We start from the raw sequence: 25,959 nt of genomic DNA on the forward strand, positions 1-25,959 counted from the left end.
CAATTTGACCAGAAATTCCCTCTAATTTAGAAAATAAAAGCAGATTTCAGTTTTGCTTACTTAAAAACATCTCGGAGTTTATTTTTGGACAAATTTAAAACTATGAAATAACTTTTTTTGATAAGTTATGCCCAAAAATGTGTGTTCCCCAAGTAAAATTGGAGCATGTTTTTCGTTGCAAATATGGTAAATAAACCTAAGTAAGACAGTTTTCTAGAATTTAACTTTTTATGAAAGTATTTGTATACTTTCTTTACATATTATGGTTCCAACTGAAGGCATAAAAAGTGGGGGTTAGTGTGCATATAAGAAAAAAATATTGTTGGTTACATCCCCACCCCCTATTTCCATTGAAGCATTTTATGGTAACAAAATAAGCCATTTTTGCAGCAAAACATACACTTTTATTCGCCAAAATTTTAAAACTGGTGAATTTATCTTCAATAACAAATGTAATTATGTAAAGTTAAGTATTTAAAGAATATATAGTAGACATACAACAAAATAAACTTTAAAATAATCATTAAAATAGTGCTTATAAACCATCTTCTGGGTGTGACCTTGACCTTGGTGTGAATAGCATGGAATGAGATAAGGTATTTCTTGCTAATTATATGTTCTAATTCATCAAAGTTTTTAAAATAATGTAATAATTATGAAATTAAAAATTCATTGGTATTTTTCTTTGAAAAAAATAGCAGCTAGATGCATAGATTTTGAATGACAGTGTTTTCTCAATGAATTCAAGCAATGACATGGAATGAAAAAACTGCAACTTCAAAATGGATTGATGTTTGATCAATAAGTTTTAACAAGTATATACATTCTAGGTCAGAGCATATATTGATAGTTCATATACATACAATTACATGTATGATATATTCTAATAAACTGTTTACTTAGATTATATTGTAAATAAACACACATCAATATATGGTTGCATTACAATACTGTCTTGTCTATTGATATAAGAAGTTGCACGTTACTTCATCTGATCAGTTGAAAAACATTTGTTTTATGAAAATTCCCTAAATGACAAAACCATTCCATTCAGGTAGCTAGAATATAGACATAAATTGAACACTTTATAGCGATGAGTGATTCAAAATATACTATCAGTAGAATTTATCAATTTATCTTTATCAGGATTATTTTTTTTTGGAGGGGGGGGGGGGGGTGTTGTGTTGTGTTATATCAAACAGTACATACATGTTCTGGAACTATTAACTAGTTCAGGTATAATGAAAATCAAAGGCAGTATATACACTTCTGATATAATGAACTTTAACTATCACTTCTGATATAATAGGCTTTAACTATCACTTTTAAAAGTATATCCAAAATGTTCAGCAAGCGAATGTACTGATCTTTGATGACTTTGTTACTCTTGGTCCACTTCCAAACTCTTTTGACAAAACTTGTTGTGTGCCCTCTTCCTCTACTAAATGCTATTAGAACTGCATAGTTCAAGTCACTGACAGCTATTTTTCTATCCATACACTAAGTGATTCTCTTCATTGACAACTGTTCATGTGAAAAAGTTGCACTTAGCAGAGAGAATGATGCCTTCTAACTGTTCTGTGAATCAAAATTGACTGATCATACAAGTCTTTGAAGGGATATGACAGTAAAGCATCATGAGCAGCATAGTTACAATGTAAGAAGATGAAACTAAAGTATGTCGGGTATAAGATGGCAACCTTGGGAATTGTGACCTCAACAGAAGCTTTGTATCAACAAATCCTGCAACATGTTTTTTAAAAGCATCCATCTTTCCAACTGCTAAGTTAAACATGGTGTTGACTAAAGCATGGCCGTCTTAAGACTTGATGCTATGCCCAGTAAGACTTGATGCTATGCCCAGGAAGACTTGATGCTATGCCCAGTAAGACGTGATGCTATGCCCAGTAAGGATGGCTCAATGTCCTTGTCAATGAAGTCAACGAAGTACTCTAAAGCAGAGGAAATTTGCTGGATTGAACAGGTTTGCCTCTGTGGAACATTGACCACCTTTCACAGTTAGGACTGTCTCTTCAGATGCAGAGGAAGAAATTGGAAATTTTGTTTGGACAAAACAGTGCCAGTGATCTTCTCATCATGCTGCAGCTATCTGGATAACTTGCAATTACCACCTGTTAAACAAAAATCAATACATAATAAGCAAAATTATGGTTAACTTGCTAGTTTTCCGCTTTAGACTAGATAGGCAGAAAAAATGACATTTTAAAGGTTAAATGTCCATGCCCTTGTGTACCAAGTTAATCATTAATTCGCCACATTTAATATTTATTGTGACTTATATTGTATTAGTGCTGCAAAAAGTATAGTACATACACACAATGCTTTAATTTCTTAGACTCTGTTGTATATCTTTACTATAAATATATATGATATACAAATGTAGCTCTACATGAAAATAGACATTTTATTATATAAATTTAAATGCAAGATTCTCAGAAAAAATATTGACCATTTATTTATTGATGATTTATTTTAAACTATTGACTGGCTAGAATATATTTAGAGGATCATCTTTAAAAAAAAAAACCCTCAATAAATCAATACTGATTTGTAGATAAGCTGCCTCCTTTCATATTTCTTTGACTGCATTTGACTTGACACTATTAAAAATGATAAAACTGAAGAATAACTTTCTAGCTATTATTTCCTGTTTATTAGCAAGGTTTATTTCTATTGTAGACTTGCCGAAATAAAAATAAAATGAAAATAGTTACTATATAAACATTCAAATTTTGTGTTTCTCATAAAATAGCCATTTCGGTAACCTCATGGGCCGCCATATACACATGTATCGCCTGCTTGTTTTGATCTATAAGATTATCATATATATATGCAATACTTGAGTTTGAAGAAAATTTATATGATGGGCATAGTGTAGCATAAACGTTGCCATTTTGACTATACTAAGTGTAAAAGCACTGACGACTTACATTTTTGCTGTAAACTATCTCGATTTCCTCTACTGGAATTTCCTCTGACTCATTTCGCTCGTTAGTTGCAGTTCTAAAATAATTTTTTTGGCGATTATTATGTTTGAATTTTTTCCCCATCTTTCCTCGTCTCTCAGTTGTCATTTTCGGAGGACTCGTACTGCTGTTCACATCGCTTTGAAACGAAGCGACCTTTTCTTCTTTCGGATTTCCCTCTCCATTGTTGTTCGCGCCGACTATGGTATGTCGTAAATGACATAATTTTACATATTCCTTTGTCACTTATGCATTTAATACGGGTTTATTGTGTAAAAGATGATTCATTTAATTTATTGTAGAAGTTTTGTTGAAAATTGTAAGAAGTTGAATTTTACGACATGTTCCTCTATTGAGACCCACTTGGGGTAAAAATTGATGACAAGAATACACCCTTAAGATAAGGTTTATGTGTAATATATCATTAAAATGGATGTAGCATAACATACCGACATACTCTCGATTCTATCTGAACAAACTCGAACTACAGGATGTTTACAAAATTTCGCGCATGCGCGGCAGGCCTAGTCCTAAGGTTGCAGATAGTAAGATTCATAACAAATATATCATTGACTTATTAAAAAGAAACATTGTGCTCGGTTTGTTTACATGTATGATCTATTAAAAAAATGTTATGGATATACATGTAGCATATCGCACCATTTTATTAAGGGGGCTGGGCATTGTAATTTAAAATAAAAGTATTACAAGAATAAAAATATTTTCTGGCAAAGAAATTAAAGTAATATATAACATGTATAACAATGTTTGACGATATGTATAAAGTATAGCAGTTACCTAAGTCTACCTATAAATAAACATTTTTTTCTTTGACGATTCATGTGGGCTATAAAGGTAGCAATCATTGCAGAAAAAAATAATGTGGGCTATGTATTTTTTTCTGCAATATATTGCCACCTTCATACTCTTTAATATTGTTAATTTCTCTATCTGCAGAAGAATTTGAAATAACAATTTGATGATGTATCAGAATATCTGACACATTGGATCATAAAAGATTAAAAATTTCAGATATTACATCATCAGCCTCCAAAGAGCACTCATTAGACTTATTCAACACTTTGTCATTCTGATCAAATATATTATCTCTTCTTTTAATCTTGCCGGGATAATCCAGATCCTCTCAAAGTTAGATGTGGTTATGATGTATCACAGCTTGTGATTGGTTTATTTCTCTTGTCTCTGAACTTACAATTCTGAGAACATTACCAATATGATATGTATAATGATATGCATATCAAAACAATAAATTTATTCATATGATAAATAGGACAAAGTATGGCATTATTCTCAAACAAACTATTGGTAACTCTTCACAATGCAATATTTTTTATTCAGATGATTGAGATGATCCATATTTTCACCTGAGTCTGATGGTAGCCTGTGGAAGGAAATTATTTAAACATAAATGAATGCATGTAGAACAGTTTGACTTTCCTATATTTTCCCAAAGTATAATTAATCTTTTATGCGTGTTAAGACATATTCATGGTAAATAATATTTTTTAAAGGCCATTACCTATGGACACTAACTTTAATTATGAATACTTGCATATAGCCTAATACATGTATATACAAACATGAACATGCATTTGTATTTAATTCATTTATGTATACAGATAATAGGAAATACAGCTTTGATGACCCTAATATGCATTATCAATGAATGATTTTTCTGCAAATACTTTCAGCTTAACCTATTTTTTTTTTAAAATGCACCATCACATCAATGTTGACTTTTTGTAGTGTTAAATGTGTATTGTACATTATACAATTATAGCTTATAGGTTTAAATAACATGAACAAAAGTTGTTTTTTATTTTCCAAAATTATATCAAAAAAATTAAACGTTTTATTGACATTACTGGACATGATTTATTACATATTATCATGTATTTATTGACACCAAATTCTAAACTCTACATTGGTTTACTTGCAACTAATACATATTTTCCACTCTCTCATAAAAAGTACAAAATGATTCGTATAAAATAATTAAAAGCATATATCCTTCTTTGAACAATGAAATTATGATTTCGAAATGAACGTCCATAAATTAAGGTCAGACGACACGTTCCTCAATTTTAGATAACTTTTTCCAGGAATTTGTTAATGGTTTACTACTACTTTGACAAGCTTTCTTGCAAAAAATTAGGGTACCTTACCAGGCATTTCTGCAAAATACTAGAGTATGCAATTTCCTATATAATCTTCTTGAAAATACACTTGAATTGCTGATATAAAAATAAATAAATCTGCAGCAGAGCGAAATTCACTATATTAGAACTATATCTCCGCCAGGGCGGGGCTTTGAACTCACGACCTCTAAAACCTTTACGCTACTGGCAGTGAGCGGCCACGGTTCTAACCACTCGACCATCTAGACATTTAATCAAATCCACGTAAATTTTGATCATTTTAAAAGTAGTTATGAAATTAATATTTTTTATTGGAACTCTTCATTACGAGGAGATACAAAAAGATTCTCGAGGAACGTGTCGTCTGACCTTAAAAACAATTTTTTTTGGTAAAATTTCACTGAAGATGTCTATTCTTCTTGTTTTTATCAACACTGCCAATCATCTTTTAATCTTTAATATAAAAAGTAAAAATAGATTATAATATTAAAGCTGTTAATATATGTGTGTTACAATTTGTCTCTCTGGGCCTCATCAGTCAGGTAAGAGATCAAACTGTTACACTAAAAATTATCAAAAATTCCCTGATACCTTCCTGGTTCCGTTTAATAATATTAAAAAAAACAACCCTCCCTCCCCCCCCCCCCCCAATTCCAAATGCATATCAAATTATCATAATAAAACTTATTGGTAGATTTTAATAAATTCATTACTCTTTAAAATGATTTTATGCAACCAGGAAAGTTTCGGCCCATACTCTTATCTATCAGACAGAAAACATACACTAAAAGTGCACACCAATAACTGTATTTATCTCCATTTGGCTATTGACGTCTTAAAACTTATACATGTATCAATCTGTGTTATAAAGTCAAAGCATTTATCAACTTCTGGAAAAAAAGAAGCAACAATAGTGAATCTTTACATGTAGTCTTGAACTGTATAAGGGGCCTGGTTAGTAGGGAATTAACATAAATTAAACCTAAAACAATGTTAGTAAACTAACAAATCTGCATGCCAAATACGGGCAGGTGAAACTTATTTTTGTTTTTAACTGTTAACTTGGAGCACATTAAAATTTGGAAAAACAAGCTGCAACTCAGCACTGGTCTGTTCACCATTGCCAGTCTGCTACTGGACTGACATGATGCTGGTTACAGATGTCAACCATCTATCACAAACTTTTTAAACCATGAAAGATCAATACACATATATTATTCAAGTCAACACCTGCAGTTAAGTAACTAGAAATGAAAATAAAGTAATTATTTTCAACATTTGAACAAAAATAACACAAGAACAAAACAACAAGAATGGTAAACAAATGAAATGATAGACAAGTCTGAAGAGAGAGAGAGAGTTCTAGTCTGTTGTATTGTTTTGTCATCCTCCAGACCTTGCCGCCCACAAAGGAGATAACAACAAAATCTGGAGAGAGAAAAACCTACTATAGGTCATTTTCGTGTCACCTACATCAGTCTTATGTCATCCCTAAAAGCCAACAAAGATTTTATTCTACATTTGTACTGTTTTGACCACCTGTAAAAACTATATCTTGTGTTTTGCCATCACTTTGTTTAATTGTTATCTTCTTATTATATAAGGAAGGAGGAATTCTAAACCAAGATGGTAGACCTTGAGCTGTAGTTGGATTTATAATTGGACCTTGACTTTGTGGTTGAAGAACAGTGGGTTCAGTAGTTGGAACTAGCCTTAAAGGTGGATATGGTGCTACAGAGGGACCTGACCTTTGACCTTGGGAATAACTGGGTTCTTGTTCCATCTCTTGATTAATTTTTCCTATTAACTGATCTTTTTCTTGTTGAGATGGTTTGCTCAGTGGTTTTTTAGTTTTTCTCCCAGGATTTTTATTTGTTGACCTAAAACGAGGCTGTAACACATTTTTAGCTACTGATGACATTTTTTCTGTTTTCTTAAACTCTTTGAGAGAGTTTGGAAGTTTTTCACATCCATTATTGGCAGAAATGATGTGATCTAATGCTGTAATTATGTTATCTAGCCTATGTTGCTGAACTAAGGGGCTATTATTGACCTGAGACATAATTTCATTCAGCCTATCTTGTATACCTCTAATCTTCATAGACTGTGAGTTGCTGGAGGCATAAGAGTTTTCCTGTGATGGACTTGTGACCGTTTTGCTTGTCTGAATACAAGTTTCTGACTTATCATCTGATTCACATCTGTTTCTATCCCAAAAGAGTAATGATTGGACCTTATGAATATGTTTACATATGTTTCCTTCACCATAGTCAAAACAGTTACAAACAAGAATATGCCGACACAAATCTACACATGGTACCTTTTTACACTTAGAGTAACAATGTTTTTCAGAACATTTTTTAGAATTTACAATAACTGTATATAAGCTGCCTTTTGACATAACTGAAAATGTGTTTTCATTAACTTGAGAAACTGAGGAATCTGAAATTTCAAAACTACTCTTGTGTCTATCAGCTGTCTGAATATTTTCGTCTGAAGGGATGCTAAATTTGCTAGCGGCCAAATGCTTGAAATACAAGTTGTTTTCTATCTGTAACAATGTTTCAAGAAGTATATCTATTCTACGATTTCGTTTCCCTTCAAAGTACACAGTTTTCAACTGATTATGAAAGCTTTCCAAAAACATGTTTGTATTTACCTTAGAATATTCACCAGTTCTAAAACACATTGCCCACTTTTCCTTTCTACAAAAGTAAAAATCATTAATATATTTAAGAAAAGCCTGGTTTGTGCACGATAATTTTTGCACTAAAATATCCAAGTATTTATCTAACAAAACTTTGGTTTTAGCATCCATTGCAGCACATAACAAACAATAAATTTCTGCTTGCTGTTCCCTATCTTTTATATATTGTTGAATTTTAAGACGCCAGTTTTTGTGAATGTGCCAAATACACAGGTAATGTTGCAGATCTGGTCCAAAAACACTCTTAGCTGCATTCCACCCAGCAATATCATCATCTGTCATCAAAATGTTTACTTTTGTTTGTGGAGATTTTCTTTTTACTGCATTTAGAAATAAAGATATAGCCTGCTCATTTTCTTTGTTGGAAATACAAATTGCAACCGGATATCCGTGTCTAAATTCATCAATAACCAAAAGTGTAATTAACTTGAATGAATATATATTGGTCTTATGGGTGGAATCCATGCAAAGAATCATGGGGGCAAATTTTTCATACATATCTAGTTGTTGTTTAGTCATAATAGCCAGCATGAAGTCTTCCTTACTAAGTCCAGTTGTCTCGTCATCTACATTTTGTTGTTTAAACACTAAAACAGGATTAAACTTTTCTCTCTGTAAAGCATCTACTCTCAAATAAGTAGATGTAGCATCGTCACTATGTCTGATAACAGAAGGGTCAATTATTTTTTGCTTTAAGTTGTGAATTGTTTTTCTGTCAATCAAATGATAATGTTTCATGTCTGTCAAGTCGTCACGGTTGTTCCTGTCACTGAATTTCTCCCTAACCTTATCCAGAATTGTATTAATTGGAATTTTTAAGGCTAACATAGTTGTAATTTCTGACTTGATATGATCCGGAATTGGTAGATATTTACTTTCCTCAAAACTTGTCGAATGGGTATGAGATTTAATATATTTTACTTTAACTGTTCCCTCCCTGGTTATTAAAACAGAAAATCTGGATAAACACACTCCATCTAGTTTGCAAGACCCCTTTTTATTCTCCCTTCTCTGTCTATCTTTGGAGTCATTAATACGTCTTTTGCCATCCCTATGACAAACAAGAGTGTACCTTTGAGAACCATCCTTATTGAGGGTTTTTGGTCGGTGCAAAACATATCTTGTATTTTTATTCAAAGATTCATCAGCCAAAAATTTTTCAAAAGTATTTACATTTTCAAAATTTAGATTTTCAATTTCGATTTCTGCCTCATGAGAACTTATTAAATGGCCAACTAGATCATCAACATGGAAAAATGATAAGTCACATGATGGAACAATGCATGACATTCTCCATTGATTTTCTTTTTCGTGCACATTCTTCACATGGCGGTTCAAGTTTGCCTTATCATGAAAAGTTTTTTTGCAAATTCTACACATATTTTTGAAAGAATTTTTTTGGTTGTCATGTGGGATTTTGTCATAGGAATGAACTGTCTTTAGATAGTCTGTCTGTCTTGGCAATTCCGGTGTTTGATTAGTATTCGTCTCTTGTGTTTTAGTTTTCAAAGAATCTAAATCAAACTTTTTGCATGCTGAGGGGTCTAAATTCCAATGATAAAAACTTTTTGCAGTTGAGGGCACAAATATTTCTTGATGGATAGGAATAGCCTCAGTCACGGTTTCATAATGTCCTCCCCCCGCTCTTGTCCAAACTAAATGAATCCTAGAAACTGAGTTGCTAAAGTCATGTTCTAATGTAACTATGTCTTGGTTGTCAACATCACCACCAACAGTAACTAAAACATTACCGTATATACTCGCTTATAAGTCGGTATTTTGGGAGTAGACATTTGAATAAAAAGTAGGGGTCCGACTTATAGGCATGACATACAATCAGATAATTTTTCCACTGAGTAAAACTTCGTTTTTGGGTGCCATTTTGCTTCCAACTTTTGACTTGCTATCCCTATACTTGACATTTTTATTTTTTAATTACTAAAAGGATAAACACTTAATAAATACATTGAAAGTTTCAACTGTATTTCTTAAAATATGAACAAGGTGTATTCGATAGTATTTTTTATTTAAACAGGCAATTATTTACGCCTGAGGTGATAATAGCTGTAGGTATAACTGTACTTAAAACAACACAAGCCAACACTGAGTTTAGGAGGCTAATTGCCAACCCTAATCAGTCAGTAGGGGATAAAATCCCTGTCATTTTATTTCCAGTAGCATTTAAAATAGTTTTTGAGCTATAATCTAGTTGTAATGAGTGTTTAAAAAATATAATGGCGTCCAAAATCGTAAGTTACAAACTTCAAGAAAGATAACTCTGTTTACAGAAAACTATTAAAAAACATGGCGTCTAAAAGCGATCTAGTGGGATTACAAAACAGCAATTTCTGTTTAATACTTAAAAAATTAAACACAAGAATAATTGCTGGTCTGTTAAAAAAAATAAAGATCGTTTTATAATTATTCATAATAAATTACACATGAGGTGATAACAGCTATACTGGTGGCTGTAGGTGGCATGTCACCTAAAACAACACAAGCTAGCACACCACTTTTAAAAGGGGCTATACCATCATAATCAATCAACAGGGGATCAAAATCACTGTCATTTTATTTTCAATAGTATTTTAAATATTTTTATAGCTTGCACCAAGTTTTCATCAGTGTATCAATAAAAAAAAAATGGCCTCCAAAATCGAAAGTTATGATGTCTTAACTGAACACAACACTTTTAAAATGCATTGCATCTAGAAATGATAACAGAGGGGTCAAACACCAATATTTTTTATCTAGAATATAGTCATGCTTGATAAAATGTGCTTATTTGATTGGCAATCTGTAGACTGATTATCCAGAAAAAATTACCCGACTTATAAGAAGGTCAATGGCAAAATCTTGAAAATAAACTTGAAAAATGGCAACCGACTTATAGGCGAACAATACTTATAGGCGAGTATATACGGTAATTCCTAATCTTCTAGATAAAGCCAATATTGACTCTTGTCCAGCAAATGTAGCTAGTTGTCTAAGATTATTTAATTCCTGCTGAATTTCTGAATCCAACATTGAATTACCATTATCATGAAAAAAGAAATTTCTAAATAAGCCTAAATTTTGCTCTATCTCATTTATTGCAATATTTCTAAGCTCTTGGTGGTGATTTTGATTTCCAAAGAGTGCCAGACTAACAGACCGAAAAAGACAATTTCCGTCACCTATGATAGGTTGTCTATATAGTCCATAGGAAGCTAGATATTCGTCCTGTCGGGTTCTCTCTCGCTCAGAATTATCTACCACTTGCAAAATAACCTCATTATTATTAATACTACTAATTAGAGAGTCAGGATCCGAAATCTATAATAAAATATATGTACCATTATACATTGGCAAAATCATGCCTCAAAAATTTTTAATTTGTTAATTCAATGAAACTTCAGTAGACAAAATTGAATAAATTATACACAAAAACCATCACCAGAGTAAAACAACATCAAAATAATTTATGGTGGTGATGGGAATTGAACCCATGTCTATGACTTTCCATACACTACCATTAAAGAATTTAGAGATTAGTAGAACAATATTAGGGACCATCACCATAAAGAAGCAAATAATATATAAACATAGGTAATCACAAATCACAACCCTCACTGAGACGAGGCATTACCTTTATGAGACCACCTTTATCATATTATATGAAATCATTCTTAATGATCTTGGTTATTCATGGTTACTGTTTTAACAAAATATCGTATATCATATGTTAAAAAAAATTGTATGATAATCATATGTTCATTTCATACAGTATTGTAAGATATTAATGATTATCAATACAATAATATATGATATTGCATGCTATGATACTAATATATATTACCATATAATACTGTAATAAATAATGATGTAACATGACATTGTAACATGATATGACATTGTATCATGTTATACATTATTGTATTTGATCACATAATACAATATCATAGTACATGATTACTTAAGAAATGAATTTAATTTCTACCTATGTTATACGATATAACAAAACTTGGAGCAGTTTATGATTTAAAAATCCTAAATTGTTCCAAGTTATGTTATACTTGTATAAATAACTCGTATAACATAGGTAGAAATTAAAATTATTCCTAAGGGGTTATAATTTAATTTTCTTCTATTTAAATCAAATAATAAAGCCCATTAATTAGTTTAAATATGATAATCTGTACAAAATTTAAACGTAACGTCAAGCAGATTAATACGTTTCGCATGCACATCGTATTGTGATGTAGGCAAGTTATGTTATACGATATATATATGAATTTGTTAAGTTAATCAAATGAGGCGTTACAATCAGAATTAAATTATGATAAAATATTGTATTATGTGACATAATATTATATCACATAATAAATCAAAATATTGTTACATATGATATTATATTTATATAATAGTGTTGTGTTGTGCATGTACTATGCCTAAATAGTAGTCAGGGTTTTATACATAGTGCACGAGCCGGAGGCGGAGCCGGAAACTCCCTTTCTCTGCAGAGATTTGAGCAAATTTCGGCGCTGCCATTTGTTCTGCTCCAGACAAAACAATATGACGTCAATATTCTAAGGGCAACTACTCTAATTTTAAAGAATTTCAAAGGGCAACTACTCCAAATACTTTAAGAACTTACGGCATGCCGTTTATGTATTAAATACTATGAAATGTCGAAATGAGTAAACGAAACGTCGGCCAATGACGGCCATATTGCCTAATATTATTTCTCACAGAACAAATATAGAGATATATGAGCCAATCACGTGCTAAGTTTAAACCAATGAAAGTGTGACATTTCAGTCCAAGGGAAAACAATATATCATATGATACATTATTATATATATAGGATCTCTCATGATTTGCGATGGTATATGATTTTTATCCAACGAGTTGTGTGTTTTCTATCCCCGAGCCTTGGCAAGGGGATAGAAAACACACAACTCGTTGGATAAAAATCATATACCATCGCAAATCATGAGAGATTCTTTTTATCACATGTTTTACCAAGTATTTTGTTTATCCCAGCTATTTCTGTAAAAATTGTGATTGTGAGCCGCACAACACATTATTTACAACACGTCAACAACGTTACGCATGGAATTAAAGTTCCTTGAAGTTTAACAAACAGACATTCATTTTTTAACATTTTTTTATGAATTCATGGCAAATAACTGAAACAACATTAAATGTTTCAAATTTATATCTCAACACCCCTCAACTGAATTAATTATTTACTTTTTCATTCTACGCCAATCAACCGTCTAAACTTACGTAATGATTAACTATGACGTCACGTGGCGTAAGAACACACAGTGGAATATCAAAAATTTATCCCATGAGTGATATCCACCGTATATTGGGATAAACATGTGATAAATTGCAATATCATATGAAACAATATCATGTGATAAAAAATATCCAATACAATATCTTATAAAACAATATTGTAACATAATTTACAATACTATACATCACAATATCATGATACAATATAATATCATATTAAACAAAAAATTGATACAATATCATATCATATAACCGTTTACAATATAATATACGATATAATATTGTATCATAAAAATATATGTGTATCATATCATAAAATACTATATCATAGGTATCATGTTATATCATTTAAGAACAAACACATCTATCAAGCAGGTTTGGGTGAGGAAGGAGATTTTTTTAGCATCCTTGAGAATGGAGATCAGGCTCTGCATCTGAAGCTGCCTTTGTGATTCATTTATATTCTAGTTCAATTACTTATGCAAGGTATTATCTAAAAAACATGTGACCTGTTCAAAAAAACTAAACCTCATCCAGCATCCGAAACCTATGGCTCTTATTCTGCATCCAAACCTGTCAGGTGCATCATCAGACACACCATCCATGCAAGTTTGGTGAAGTTAGGACGAGTAATAAGTCAGATACAATCATCAGAGGGCACCTGCTTCAAAAAGATTAACCAGCTCTAAATACCATAACCTCCTCCATCATATGAAACCTATGGCTCAGATTCAGCATTCAAGCCTGTCAGGCACATCAGTGTCATAAGATGCACCATCCATGCAAGTTTGGTGAAGTTACGACCAGTATTAACTAAGATATAATCATCAGAGGGCACCTGCTCCAAATGCTTTAACCTGCTTCAAAAACCTTAACCTCCTCCAGCATCTGAAATTCATGGCCCAGGTTTAGCATCCAAGTCCATAAGTAGGTCCAGATGCATCATCCATGCAAGCTTGGTGGATATATGATAAGTAATAACTTAGATACAAGACCTACAACAACAAGTTTAATCAGGTCCGGACACCGACACCAGGGGCATAGCATAAGTTCCTCCCAACTTCATCTAAGTTAGCTAACTATAGGAAAATACCTTAATGAAATAGTCAAAATTTATGGATTTTTTCTTTAATTGATACTTAACAATTTTCAATCCTCAGCAATGTTCGATAACTCTAAATTAATTTGTACCATAAATCTGACTTTTATACAGACAATTTTAATTAGTATTCTACTGCTAATATAACCATCAGTCACACAACTACATGCATGGCGAAGTAGATCCACAGAGCACTCCCACTTATAAACCTGTTGGTATAGATAGCCATTATTACTATTTTTAAAACTCAACTTGTTTCTTTAATCCATTATATCCATATCTTAAATAGGCAAATTTGCAATAACTTTGTAAAATGCATGGATACCATCTAAAAATTTCATTTTATATCATTTCAATATAAAGGTTGAAAGAAAAATATAATTTTTATGATGAAAAAAATTCTTTGTTTTGGGTTTTTTTTTTAGAACTAAACTTTATTTACTTTACAATGATTGATAAGCAAGTTCTGCAACTTATATCAATATTAATTTGTTGACAATGAGCTTCCTTAAAACAGCAGAAAATCACTATATCATGATGTATAAGAAGTATTATAAGTCAAATTAGCAACAAAAAAATTGTAATTTGGGATAAAACAATAGGCCAATGTGTTTTAAGTGAACAAAGTCAGGAGTTAGGACAGACAGATGGACAAATACTAGAACTAAAGCGATCAGAATAGCCCAGTTGAGCGTACAGCTCAGGTGAGGTTAAAGTCTATGATTCTATGGAGAAGTTTTCAAGTTTTATATGACAAAAAAATTGACTACAGACAGACAGACAGGTTGATTCCAATATACTCCACTAAAATTTGTTTGTAGGAGCATTAAAACATTGGTAACAATACATAACCTGAGGGACTCAGGTAATATTTTAATTTAAAAGAGCAACAAACGCTGAACAAAAAGTGATCAGAAAGCCCACAGAACCTTGTCACAAGTACACTGTACATATATATATATCAATGTACGATTTATTTGGACTATGGTTTTTGAAATATATCAGGATGATATCACAATTGTTTAATGAAATAAGTTATTTTTGCATTAATGTCTACGCCATTTTTGCAAAATAGCAAATTATTCCATCAAGTTTCATTGTTTCAATAATCCTGATATAAAATCATGAACATGCAAAACTGTAATACTCACCTGTGTTGATCTATTCATAGGGAAATCTTCAGCAGGCCTATCTGTCTATTAAGTAAATATGGAAGAATAATAAGAATACTGGATACATGTAGTTTATGCTACACAATGACTCATTTGTATTTTTTAAAATAATTTTTTTTAAAATCTTATCTGTTTGTAAACTAGTGTTTTGAAAGAACTAGTAAAGGAGAGAAAATCTAAATAAAAATATATCAATACAATATTAACATGCAGCATAGAAATCAAGACAATACACATTTAAAACTCAATCAGGAGAAAGATTTACACAGATTATGTTTATATGACTTTAAATTTTAGCTGATGGGATAGGGGTGCATGTAACAAACCTCTGGTAGAATTTCCTGCAATGACCCCATTCCAGTATTCTGTAATAAAAGTAGTCCAAGTAGTAGAGTTATATATACAAAATAAGAGAGACACACATACTTTAAGCCTTAGGAAATAAAACCAATGTAAATAAATTCTCTTGGATAAAAACTTGATAAGATACAAGTCAAGTTAATACTATCAATGTAAACGTTTAAAATTATTATTTATAACTTATAATTACTGGTATGTTTGACAGTAAACTATCATCCAATCAGGTTAATTAATTATGTTATTAATGATAATATTATTTTAACCTGACAGTTTATTGTCAGAAAACGAAGCTTTTAATTTTGTATTAGAACACTACTGACTAGATTTAAGTATAAAACTGGCAGATATGAGGCCACTTGAACACTTTATACTTGTTATGACAAGGAATAAGAATATACAGATTTAGTATTGAATAATTCTAATACATACAGGCAAAAAGAAGCCTCCACTGCCTTCCATCATTCCGTCCACTGTAACTATCTGGAATACTACCTATTAAACAGTATTTTTTAAATATTTAAAGACAACAATAAGTGACGAGGCACAAACACACTCTGGTCCCATTTTATTTGGCAGGTTACAAGACCGTACAACTGTGAACTTGAGACAGCAACCCTTCAGAGATATATTGACTGTTTGATGTATACCATGTTATACAATGACATATTGATAGGAGATTCCCAGTAATGTGAAATGATTATGATAAATGAATAATAAAACTATGAAGTGAAAGCCACTTTTGATTGTAATTAACTTCCTAGAGACAAATACTCTGTACAATCACAGGCCTCTTAATTTCTATAAATAAGCAGATAAATGTAGAAGAGAAAGATAATCATATAGATCATATATACCCTATCTATATATAAATACAAATACAGATAGGGTATAAATACTTCTCTTCTCCTACATTAAAGGACATATCGCATGTTTTTCAATTTTCGAAATTTTTTAAATAAAATCATTCTATACTCGTTAAAAATGAAGTTTATTAACGTTTTCATAAAATATTCTGCCTAATTCGTGAGTTTGAAAGCGATGAAATTCAAATGTCGCGATATGCATATTTTCTCTCTCGATCTACCCGCCATGATGTGTGACGTCATATGCGACCTCGAGCGAGAAGGTGCTGTTAGCCATATTTGTAATCGGATTAGATTTAACCGACAATTAAACTAAATATCACCTATTAAATTGCCGATAACGGGACATGATGGTGTTCTGTGCCTCCTGCGGGTGATTTAGCCACCGAAAATGGGGATTTGGACTGTTGTTTTTTTAAGTTTCCCTTACGAAAGTATGCGGAAATCTTGTGACAAATAGGGGTCTATCTGTCGACGAGAGGATTTATAAATAAACATTCAATTCATATGTTATTAATTATATGGTACATTTTTGTATTTATAGTTTCATAAATAAATCGTATTTATTTCTCAAAAAGAAAAAAATAGAAGTTACGCCTGTGTACAAAACGCAAGTTCATCGGATAAAAATAACGAGAGGGGACGCCATTTTGGATACCGCCTCGCTTCATTAGCTGTTTTCTTTTTCTTATTGTCAAACGATACATTCATGTATGCATCTGTTTTGTATACATGATTTCTTCATTCATACATGTAGCTCACCTCTGCAGAAATCATAATTTTAGTACGGTAGGTGAGATTTCTGTGAGTTTTATTTTTTGTGGGAGAAGTCATGGATCGAGTTGTCGATATTGATTGTTTACGCGAGAAATAGACAAAGTTTGCTGATATACATTTATACGTAAATGGATAAAAAAAATACGGAGATGGGATCTTACAGAAATAAACAATAATTAAGGAAAACGTTCTTGCCTGTTTTTATAATCCAGTGTAATATAGAGTAAACAACCTTAGAAAGTTGTGACCAGTTACTGCCGAAGAAACAAACTTCTTGTGCACCACAGTTTTACAATAATGAACATTCTGAGTCGTTAGGAACGCCAAAAACCAAGACTGTTGTAGATTTTAATAAATAAACACCTTTAACAGATTTATTTGAGCTACAATCCTTACTAAGTTGTGTTTACAATGTTTACACGTCGATCAATTTGATCATCATTGCCGACTTCATCGTCGCTTTTTCGGCAATATCATCGTTTTTTATCCGTACTAGTGGCTCAAACATGTACGACTGATTAATAAGATTCTTTTAATTAGTCAGCATGTAAAAAAAAACAACTTATATGGTGAATGAATGTCAAAATTTAAAGAAGATAATGCTAATCCTACAATTTGTTTACAATCAGCTGTTCGAAGAAGGTCGCATGTGACGTCACTGTACCACGTGACACGCTATCTAATTAACGAGTTTTTAAACGATCGGGGCTCTAATTTAAATTGATATTATGGCTAATTACCGCTTTTATACCGTTAACAAACTGTTAGGAGTAATTATTAGATACACAAGGATGCCAAAAAATGTATAATGTCGTATACTTTAGAAACATGCGATATGCCCTTTAAGCAGCTTATTGATAGAAATTTAGAGGCCTGTAGTACAATTAAACTATATGTACATGAACAGTACATAATATACTTATAGTGTTTAATTACCTTAATTGATTTCTTGGATGCATATACTCTCTGCATTTAAATACGTATATATGACGTAATACATAAGTAATTGTATATGTTTGCATACATATATCTATGTTCTAAAGTTTGCCTGCACTGATTCACATATATGACTAGGCCTATACCATTTATATGTTTCTCGAGACCCACGGTCGCTTCGTAAAACTTATTTCATTGAAACTACATTGTTTAACTGATATACGTACAATTTATCATCATTAAAAGATAGTGTAAAGCTTGTTTTAATGTTTTTGTTCAATTAAATCTATAAACAATTGAGATAAATAACTAACCATCAAGAAAATCATCACTTCAAATCTTTGCAACTTCATAGCTGGCGCCATGTTGAAAGTAGAAGAGATATGCGAATGAACCAGTTTATGGGCATGCGCATTAGCCTAGTCCTAAGGTTGCAGATAGTAAGATTCGAAAAAAAACAGTGTGCTTTTAATTATATATGCAAAAACTCTTTGACCTTTATCTTATCCAATGAAATCTCCCTTTACATTTATCGATGCTCTTCTGTATTGGGAGATACGTTAGTCGATACACATGGGAGGTCAATGGCGGAAAAAGGTACCGAGAAAATATGCGGCTTATGTAGAAATACAATTAAAGATAAAAAATCGTATAGATTAGTGTCAACACATGAAGATTTCTCAAGGATATTCAAAGAACTCAGTTTAAATGTTAAAAATTATGTTTGCAAATTTTGTGTAAATAAACTTAATAGACTCGTGACGATCGACGACGATATCAAAACAAGATTGACAAAACTGTACGAGAAGAGAAACGAACTATTTTCAGAAATAAAGGAAACTGTTATTAGTAAAGCGCATTTACGTACACCTGTTAGCAACAAACGAGAAAGGCAAAAGAACACACCAACACCACGGAAGCCAAAGATCAGACGATTGTTGCCATTCAATTCCCCTGAGGTTAGGGCTGCACCAATTGATAAACCTCCTGCAGAGCGGTCTATTTTACCGCATGAAAAAGAGCCGTGGATCAAACGTTTGGATCAATCTAGCACAAATGATGCCTCTACGCAAACAAAGACTTACCATGAGAAAGACTTTGATGTCAAAGTAAGTTCAATTATATTACTTACAAATAAGGAAAACAAAAAAATTGCACACACTAACATTATGTACATGTAACATATTTAACAGTTTTTATTCAGGCTTCAGGTTATATGCGCAAATTCAGAAATTTTCCAGGGGGGGGATGTCCGAAGGATAATACTGTGTTAGCCGGGTAGGGGGTGTGGTGGTCTGAGGCATATTTGCGACAATTTTGCTGTATTAATTAAATAAATATTTATTTTCCAGGGGTTGGGGGTCGCCCCCCTCCCCTCTAAGTCTGCGCATGAGGTTTTCTGTTTCAGTCTAAAGACAAAGAAAATAAGCACCACCTTCAAATTTACCTGGTCAGTGTAACCCTGTCAATCAACTGAATTGATCGAGGCCCCAGATTGGATTATAGAAAATGATTGACATTTGTTTAATCGTCCTATGTATACCATGTCTAGTGCTCATGACAATCATGCAATTAACTTATGTCTTTTGATGCTTAATGTGACGCCATGTCTTTTAGCACTATGACAAGAAAAAACTAGTGTTTGACAGAGACTAATTTTTCTGCTATTGAAAATAGTAATTAAAAATTTACTTGTACTTGGTTATGTACAATACCAAACGCGCTGATTACCAGCAGTCTGTCAAATTCACATGACGCCGATCATCCATGAAAACGTCCTTTTATTAATAAAGATCTTGAGAATATAGAGAACATAGAATTAAATTGAATCAAATATTGCGTCCACGATTTATAACCTTAGTTATCATATTTCTTTGAAAATATCATCACGAGCCGAAACCAGAAAGGGAACAAGTACAGACAACTCTGGTACATGCGTTGTGCACTTTAGCAGCTGATCCCCAAAGTAATACAAACATACGCTTATCACTATTGAGTTGTAAAAGTCAAAAAGGTTAATATATAAAGATTTGGCCTCCATTTGCTGATTTGACTCCCATTTGGTGGTCAATCGCCCATGTGATACATGTACTTCTAATATGAATTTATCTACCTAATGGTGGTTTAACTTTTTTTCATCTCAAATTACATATTTTTGGGCATTATGTCAAATAATAGGACAAGTAATTTGGCAAGTTAATTTTAAAATATTACATTAAATATTCTCTTTTTAACAAATTATTTGTGTGGGTTTATTGAACATGCATTTAAAAATATGATCACATGACATGGATTGCATGCAGGAGGTCGTTATAAATCAATGTGTCTGTGTTTGTTCATACGACTGATTTTTTTCGGAATAGGACATAATCTCAGTTATTTTGACTTCTACTTTCAATTTCATCATATGGAAATTTCCGAAAAATGAAATACATGGAAGAAAAAATACAAAACAAAGATCTTCACAGACAGACATACCAAATGGGGGTTGAGTGGGCCGGGGGTCAAACCTGATAAATGGATTTTTCGAAAACTTGGGAAAATGGTTAAGGATGTCAAATAGAAAGATTACAATTTAAGTAACACATTTGTCTTTAATTTTTTTAATTATTCTTAGTAACTTGTTATTTTGAATTTTAATTGTTGATTTAAAAGTTTAAAATTTTTAAATAGGTGTATTTTAAAAGTGAGAGCACATGGCTTAGTGGTCATGGGCGTTAGGCCAGTAACCGAAAGGTCGCTGGTTCAAACCCCGCTGTGGTCAATTGATGTTGTGTGTTGTGCACTTAGACAAGGCACTTTATATACATTGCCACCCAGCTGAAATTGGGTACCAGCTTACGCTGGGGGTTAACCTGCGATTGACTGGTGTCCCATTCAGGGGGAGTCCAATGACTCTCATCCGCTTAGCACCACGGAAACCTGGGATAAGCACCGGCCTTATGTGCCTTCATGGCACGGAGAAGGATTTAATTAACTAACTTATTTTAAAAGTGAACAATTTTTTTTTAAGTACATGTTTATTGATATATTTGGCCAAATTAATAAAATATCCATGTTCCTCACTTTCACTAATTTGGGGTTGGCTGCCATTCAATCCGCTTGCGGTGTACCTATATTCTGTCTAAAACTATAGTTTTTCGATGAACCTTTCAGTTATTGAATCTTTGAATTTTTGGTGCTACACAAAACAATGAAGCCCATGTGTGATATCTCCATTCTGTGGAGTGGTTACATATAAAGTAAATTTGACTATTTTTTTTTCAGATCATGGCAAAGTATGGAAGTAGTCATAGATCATCAATAATTTCTGATCCCACCCAGCAAGCAATATGTAAAGCTATGCTTAATGGTAGGACGAGTTTTGTACACCATATGATGAAGTCAGACCAGTACAAACAAGCTGTGTTGCAAGAAGTGTGTAAGCACATACACAAAGAAATATGTGAAATTTGCAGAAAAGAAGAAAATCAACTTCACTATCATACAGAAATTGCAGACTGGGAGAGTCTTTTGCATTATTTAAAGGGAAAAGCCCCTGTCACTGTTAGGCTCTTACAAAGTGTTTTATTGAAAGATGCATCAGAACAAGAAGTGAAAGGTCATAAGGTTATAAGCCTTTGCACAGGATTTTCAGTCTTTTTGTATAGCAGAAACCACACTCTATCAAGACTGCAATACACAATTGGACTGCTGTTGGATCAATGTGGAGCCACAAAAGAGGTAGGTTGATTATTTGGATAGTTTTATTTTTCATCTTACATGTATTGAAGGAAAACAAAATATTAATTTCTATCTCTTTAATTACTGTTGTTTCAGTGTTTGATATTGTACATAGATTGAATTTTTATTTTTTATATAGGCTATATCTATATTGCATGACCTAGGATTCTCGGTTTCACCAAGTGCATTGCATAGGAAAAAAAGAGACATAGTTCTGAAACAAGAGGAGAGAATTGACAATACAGTTGAAAGATATGTGTCCGAGAGGCGAGATATTATGACTTGTGAGAAAATCATAAAGGACTATGAAGACACAAACTATCAGCTGACTGAAAAAGTGGAAGGTCCAATTCAAAGTCCTAGAATACCAGTATGCAACATGCACTGTACTTTGTTATCAAATGGGTGTGGTGCACAACTGAATGCTTTTACAACTTTAGAGCTTTGGGATTGCTCCAGAACAGCTTTTTCAAGTACAAAGCTTTCAAGTGAAGTTACTTTTTCAATGAATTACAGAAACATGCACACTACTAGTGCCATGCAAAAACCAGAGACTGTAGTTTTTGATACAAGAGTGAACAAGGTGTCCAACACAGAGACACTTAACTCATCAGGAAATCAAGAAAACCTTGTGGCATATTTAAAGAAGAAGATGTTAAGAAGAAAAGACAATCCATGCATACCCATTGAAATTCTGGGGGACAATGTCGACATTCTCATTACTCCTGCAAATATGACTTCAGACAGACAAAGGAAATCATGGCATTGGTTTCTACTTCTGGCTACCCAGAAGAGAATAATTGATCAGGAGCTCCCTACAAATAAGCCTGTAGCCGACATAGAAACAATCAGTAGTTGTGTGTTTTTTCCATCTAAAGTGGAAATTCTTGATTTTCAAAGAAATATCCAATTTCATGTTGCCCGAATCTTATCAAATTTTATTGGAGAACTCAAATCATTCGAAAAACTTCTTCCAAACTATATACCACACCCACAAATTGAAAAAACGTCCCAGAAATCTGTGTTTATAAACTGTGACTTAATTGACGAGAGTGAAAATTCTTCCGATGGAATGATTAGAATAATGCAGAGAGTTCACTCTCTAGCTGTGCCATTCATTGACGGAACCGTTGAAAAAGTAGTTCTAGGAGGTGATGTTTTGACAAACGAACGTGCTATGAGTGCACAACAAGCGATGAGAAACAATGAGTCAAGCTATGAAAAGCTTCTTGGTGTAATACATAGACCTGAGGGACTGCACAGACAGATGAATTTTCTGATGGTATCATGGGTTGTAGTTGGTTATCTTTGTGAGTTTTGTTTTGTTCTTTCATCAGTTTGTATAAAGTTTTGCATGTTAAGAGAAATTTCAATTTCAAATCTTATCATACATCATGATTTCATAAATTTTAATTTGCTTTGCAAAAATTTTCATGCAAGACTTTATTAAATGTTTCATATTTTTTAGTTCTTTATTCTAGCTTGCAAGTTGGTTCAAATCATTGTATCTCAAAATTTTTCTTTCCAAAAAAAGGTTGGATAAACAAATATATTAAAGATAAATTCTAATTATAACTCACCAGAACATAAATAATATCAAATATCTAGCATTTTGAATAAGCTCTTCAATTTAGGTATTGCTTGTTTTTAATTGATAATTGATAATTTAAAAGAGAAAATTTTTTTGGAGGGGAGAGGTATGAGATCAACAACTAGATTTGGCCAAAGTACATGAATTAACTATGGTATTTGTTATTGTCATTGTTTGTGTTTACACATTTTTATTCCATTGTGTTTAGAGATGTTTCACCATTGAAGTTTGAAGGTTACAGTTTTTAGCTCACCTGAGCCAAAGGCTCAAGTGAGCTTTTCTGATCACAATTTGTCCGTTGTCTGTCGTCGTTGTCGGCGTTGGCGTTGTAAACTTTTCACATTTTCATCTTCTTCTCAAGAACCACTGGGCAGATTTCAACCAAATTTGGCACAAAGCACCACTAGGTGAAGGGGATTCAAGTTTGTTCAAATGAAGGGCCACGCCCTCTTTAAAGGGGAGATAATTGAGAATTATTGAAAATTTGTTGGTATTTTTCAAAAATCTTCTTCTCAAAAACTATTCGGCCTGAAAAGCTCAAACTTGTGTGGCGGCATCCTCAGGTAGTGTAGATTCAAGTTTGTTCAAATTATGGTCCCCAGGGGTAGGGAGGGGCCACAATGGGGGGATCAAGTTTTACATAGAAATATATAGACAAAATCCTTAAAAATCTTCTTCTAAAAAACTATCAGGCCAGAAAAGCTCAAATTAAAATGGGAGCCTCCTCAGATAGTGTAGATTCAAGTTTGTTCAAATCATGGTCCCCGGGGGTAGGGTGGGGCCTCAATGGGGGGATCAAGTTTTACATAGGAATATATAGAGAAAATCTTTAAAAATCTTCTTCTAAAACATTATTAGGCCAGAGAAGCTCAAATCAAAGTGGAAGCTTCCTCAGGTAGTGTAGATTCAAGTTTGTTCAAATCATGGTCCCCAGGGGTAGGGTGGGGCCACAATGGGGGGATCAAGTTTTACATAGGAATATATAGAGAAAATCTTTAAAAATCTTCTTCTAAAAAATTATTAGGCCAGAAAAGCTCAAATAAAAGTGGAAGCTTCCTCAGGTAGTGTAGATTCAAGTTTGTTCAAATCATGGTCTCCGGGGCTAGGGTGGGGCCACAATTAGGGGATCAAGTTTTACATAGAAATATATAGAGAAAATCTTTAAAAATCTTCTTCTAAAAAACTATCAGGCCAGAAAAGCTCAAATTAAAATGGAAGCATCCTCAGGTAGTGTAGATTCAAGTTTGTTCAAATTATGGTCCCCGGGGGTAGGATGGGGCCACAAGAGGGGGGTCATGTTTTACATAGGAATATACAGAATTTTTTTTTTAAAATCTTCTTCTCAAAAACTATAAGGTCAGAAAAGCTTAAATTTGAGTGGAAGCATCCTCAGATAGTGTAGATTCAAGTTTGTTCAAATCATGGTCCCTGGGGGTAGGTAGGGGCCACAATTAGGGGATCAAGTTTTACATAGAAATATATAGACAAAATCTTTAAAAATCTTCTTCTTAAAAACTATCAGGCCAGAAAAGCTCAAATTAAAATGGAAGCATCCTCAGGTAGTGTAGATTCAAGTTTGTTCAAATTATGGTCCCCGGGGGTAGGGTGGGGCCACAAGAGGGGGGTCATGTTTTACATAGGAATATATCGAAATTTTTTTAAAAAATCTTCTTCTCAAAAACTATAAGGCCAGAAAAGCTTAAATTTGAGTGGAAGCATCCTCAGATAGTGTAGATTCAAGTTTGTTCAAATCATGGTCCCCAGGGGTAGGGTGGGGCCACAATTAGGGGATAAATTTTTATATAGGAATATATAGAGAAAATCTTTAAAAAAAATTCTTTTCAAAACTTTATGGCCAAGAAAGCTGAAATTGTAACCATCCTCAGATAATGTAGATTCAAGTTTGTTCAAATCATGGTCCCTGGGGGTAGGGCGGGGCCACAATGGGGGATAAATTTTTATATATAGAGAAAATCTTTAAAAATCTTCTTCTCAAAACTATAAGGCCAGGAAAGCCCAAATTTAAGTGGAAGCATCCCAAGATCGTAAAGATTCAAGTTTGTTTGAATAATAGTCATGGGGTATGGTGAGGCCACAATGGGGGATGAATTTTTACATAGGAATATATAGAGAAAATCTTTAATATCTTCTTTTTAAAGACTATTTGGCCAGAAAAGCCTAAACTTGTGTAGAGGCATCCTCGGATAGTGTAAATTTAAGTTTGCAAAATCACAGTCCCTAGTGATAGGGCTGGGCCGTGACGGCAGTTTGAATTTTTACATAGGAATATATAGAGAAA

At 32.8% G+C, this 25,959-nt stretch overlaps 1 protein-coding gene and 3 long non-coding RNA genes across 5 annotated transcripts in view; 1 reads left to right on the plus strand and 3 right to left on the minus strand.

The window, feature by feature from the left end:
• LOC136274968 (uncharacterized) overlaps positions 1-25,959 on the minus strand; it is a 59,425-nt gene that overhangs the window by 22,808 nt on the left and 10,658 nt on the right. The window lies entirely within an intron of this gene.
• Positions 1,973-3,374, minus strand: LOC109618206 (uncharacterized). The gene is made up of 2 exons (XR_010713427.1): positions 2,952-3,374; positions 1,973-2,132 (listed from the first exon to the last, which is right to left on the minus strand). It is a non-coding gene; the product is annotated as an uncharacterized lncRNA (long non-coding RNA).
• LOC136274970 (uncharacterized) lies at positions 4,271-18,777 on the minus strand. Its single transcript, XR_010713428.1, has 5 exons — positions 18,661-18,777; positions 16,200-16,262; positions 15,737-15,775; positions 15,390-15,434; positions 4,271-4,389 (listed from the first exon to the last, which is right to left on the minus strand). It is a non-coding gene; the product is annotated as an uncharacterized lncRNA (long non-coding RNA).
• On the plus strand, positions 18,804-23,901 carry LOC117687490 (uncharacterized). Of its 2 annotated transcripts, XM_066083061.1 has the most exons (4): positions 18,804-19,455; positions 21,614-22,069; positions 22,209-23,379; positions 23,869-23,901. In XM_066083061.1, coding segments are annotated over exons 1-4 (2,154 nt in total). In that variant the 5' UTR covers positions 18,804-18,930; the 3' UTR covers positions 23,871-23,901. The 2 variants fall into 2 exon arrangements, with proteins under 2 accessions (XP_065939133.1, XP_065939132.1); XM_066083060.1 differs by lacking the exon at positions 23,869-23,901 and having other exon boundaries at positions 22,209-23,562.

This window comes from Magallana gigas, chromosome 4 (assembly GCF_963853765.1).
Source record: "Magallana gigas chromosome 4, xbMagGiga1.1, whole genome shotgun sequence".
NCBI classification, from domain to species: domain Eukaryota; kingdom Metazoa; phylum Mollusca; class Bivalvia; order Ostreida; family Ostreidae; genus Magallana; species Magallana gigas.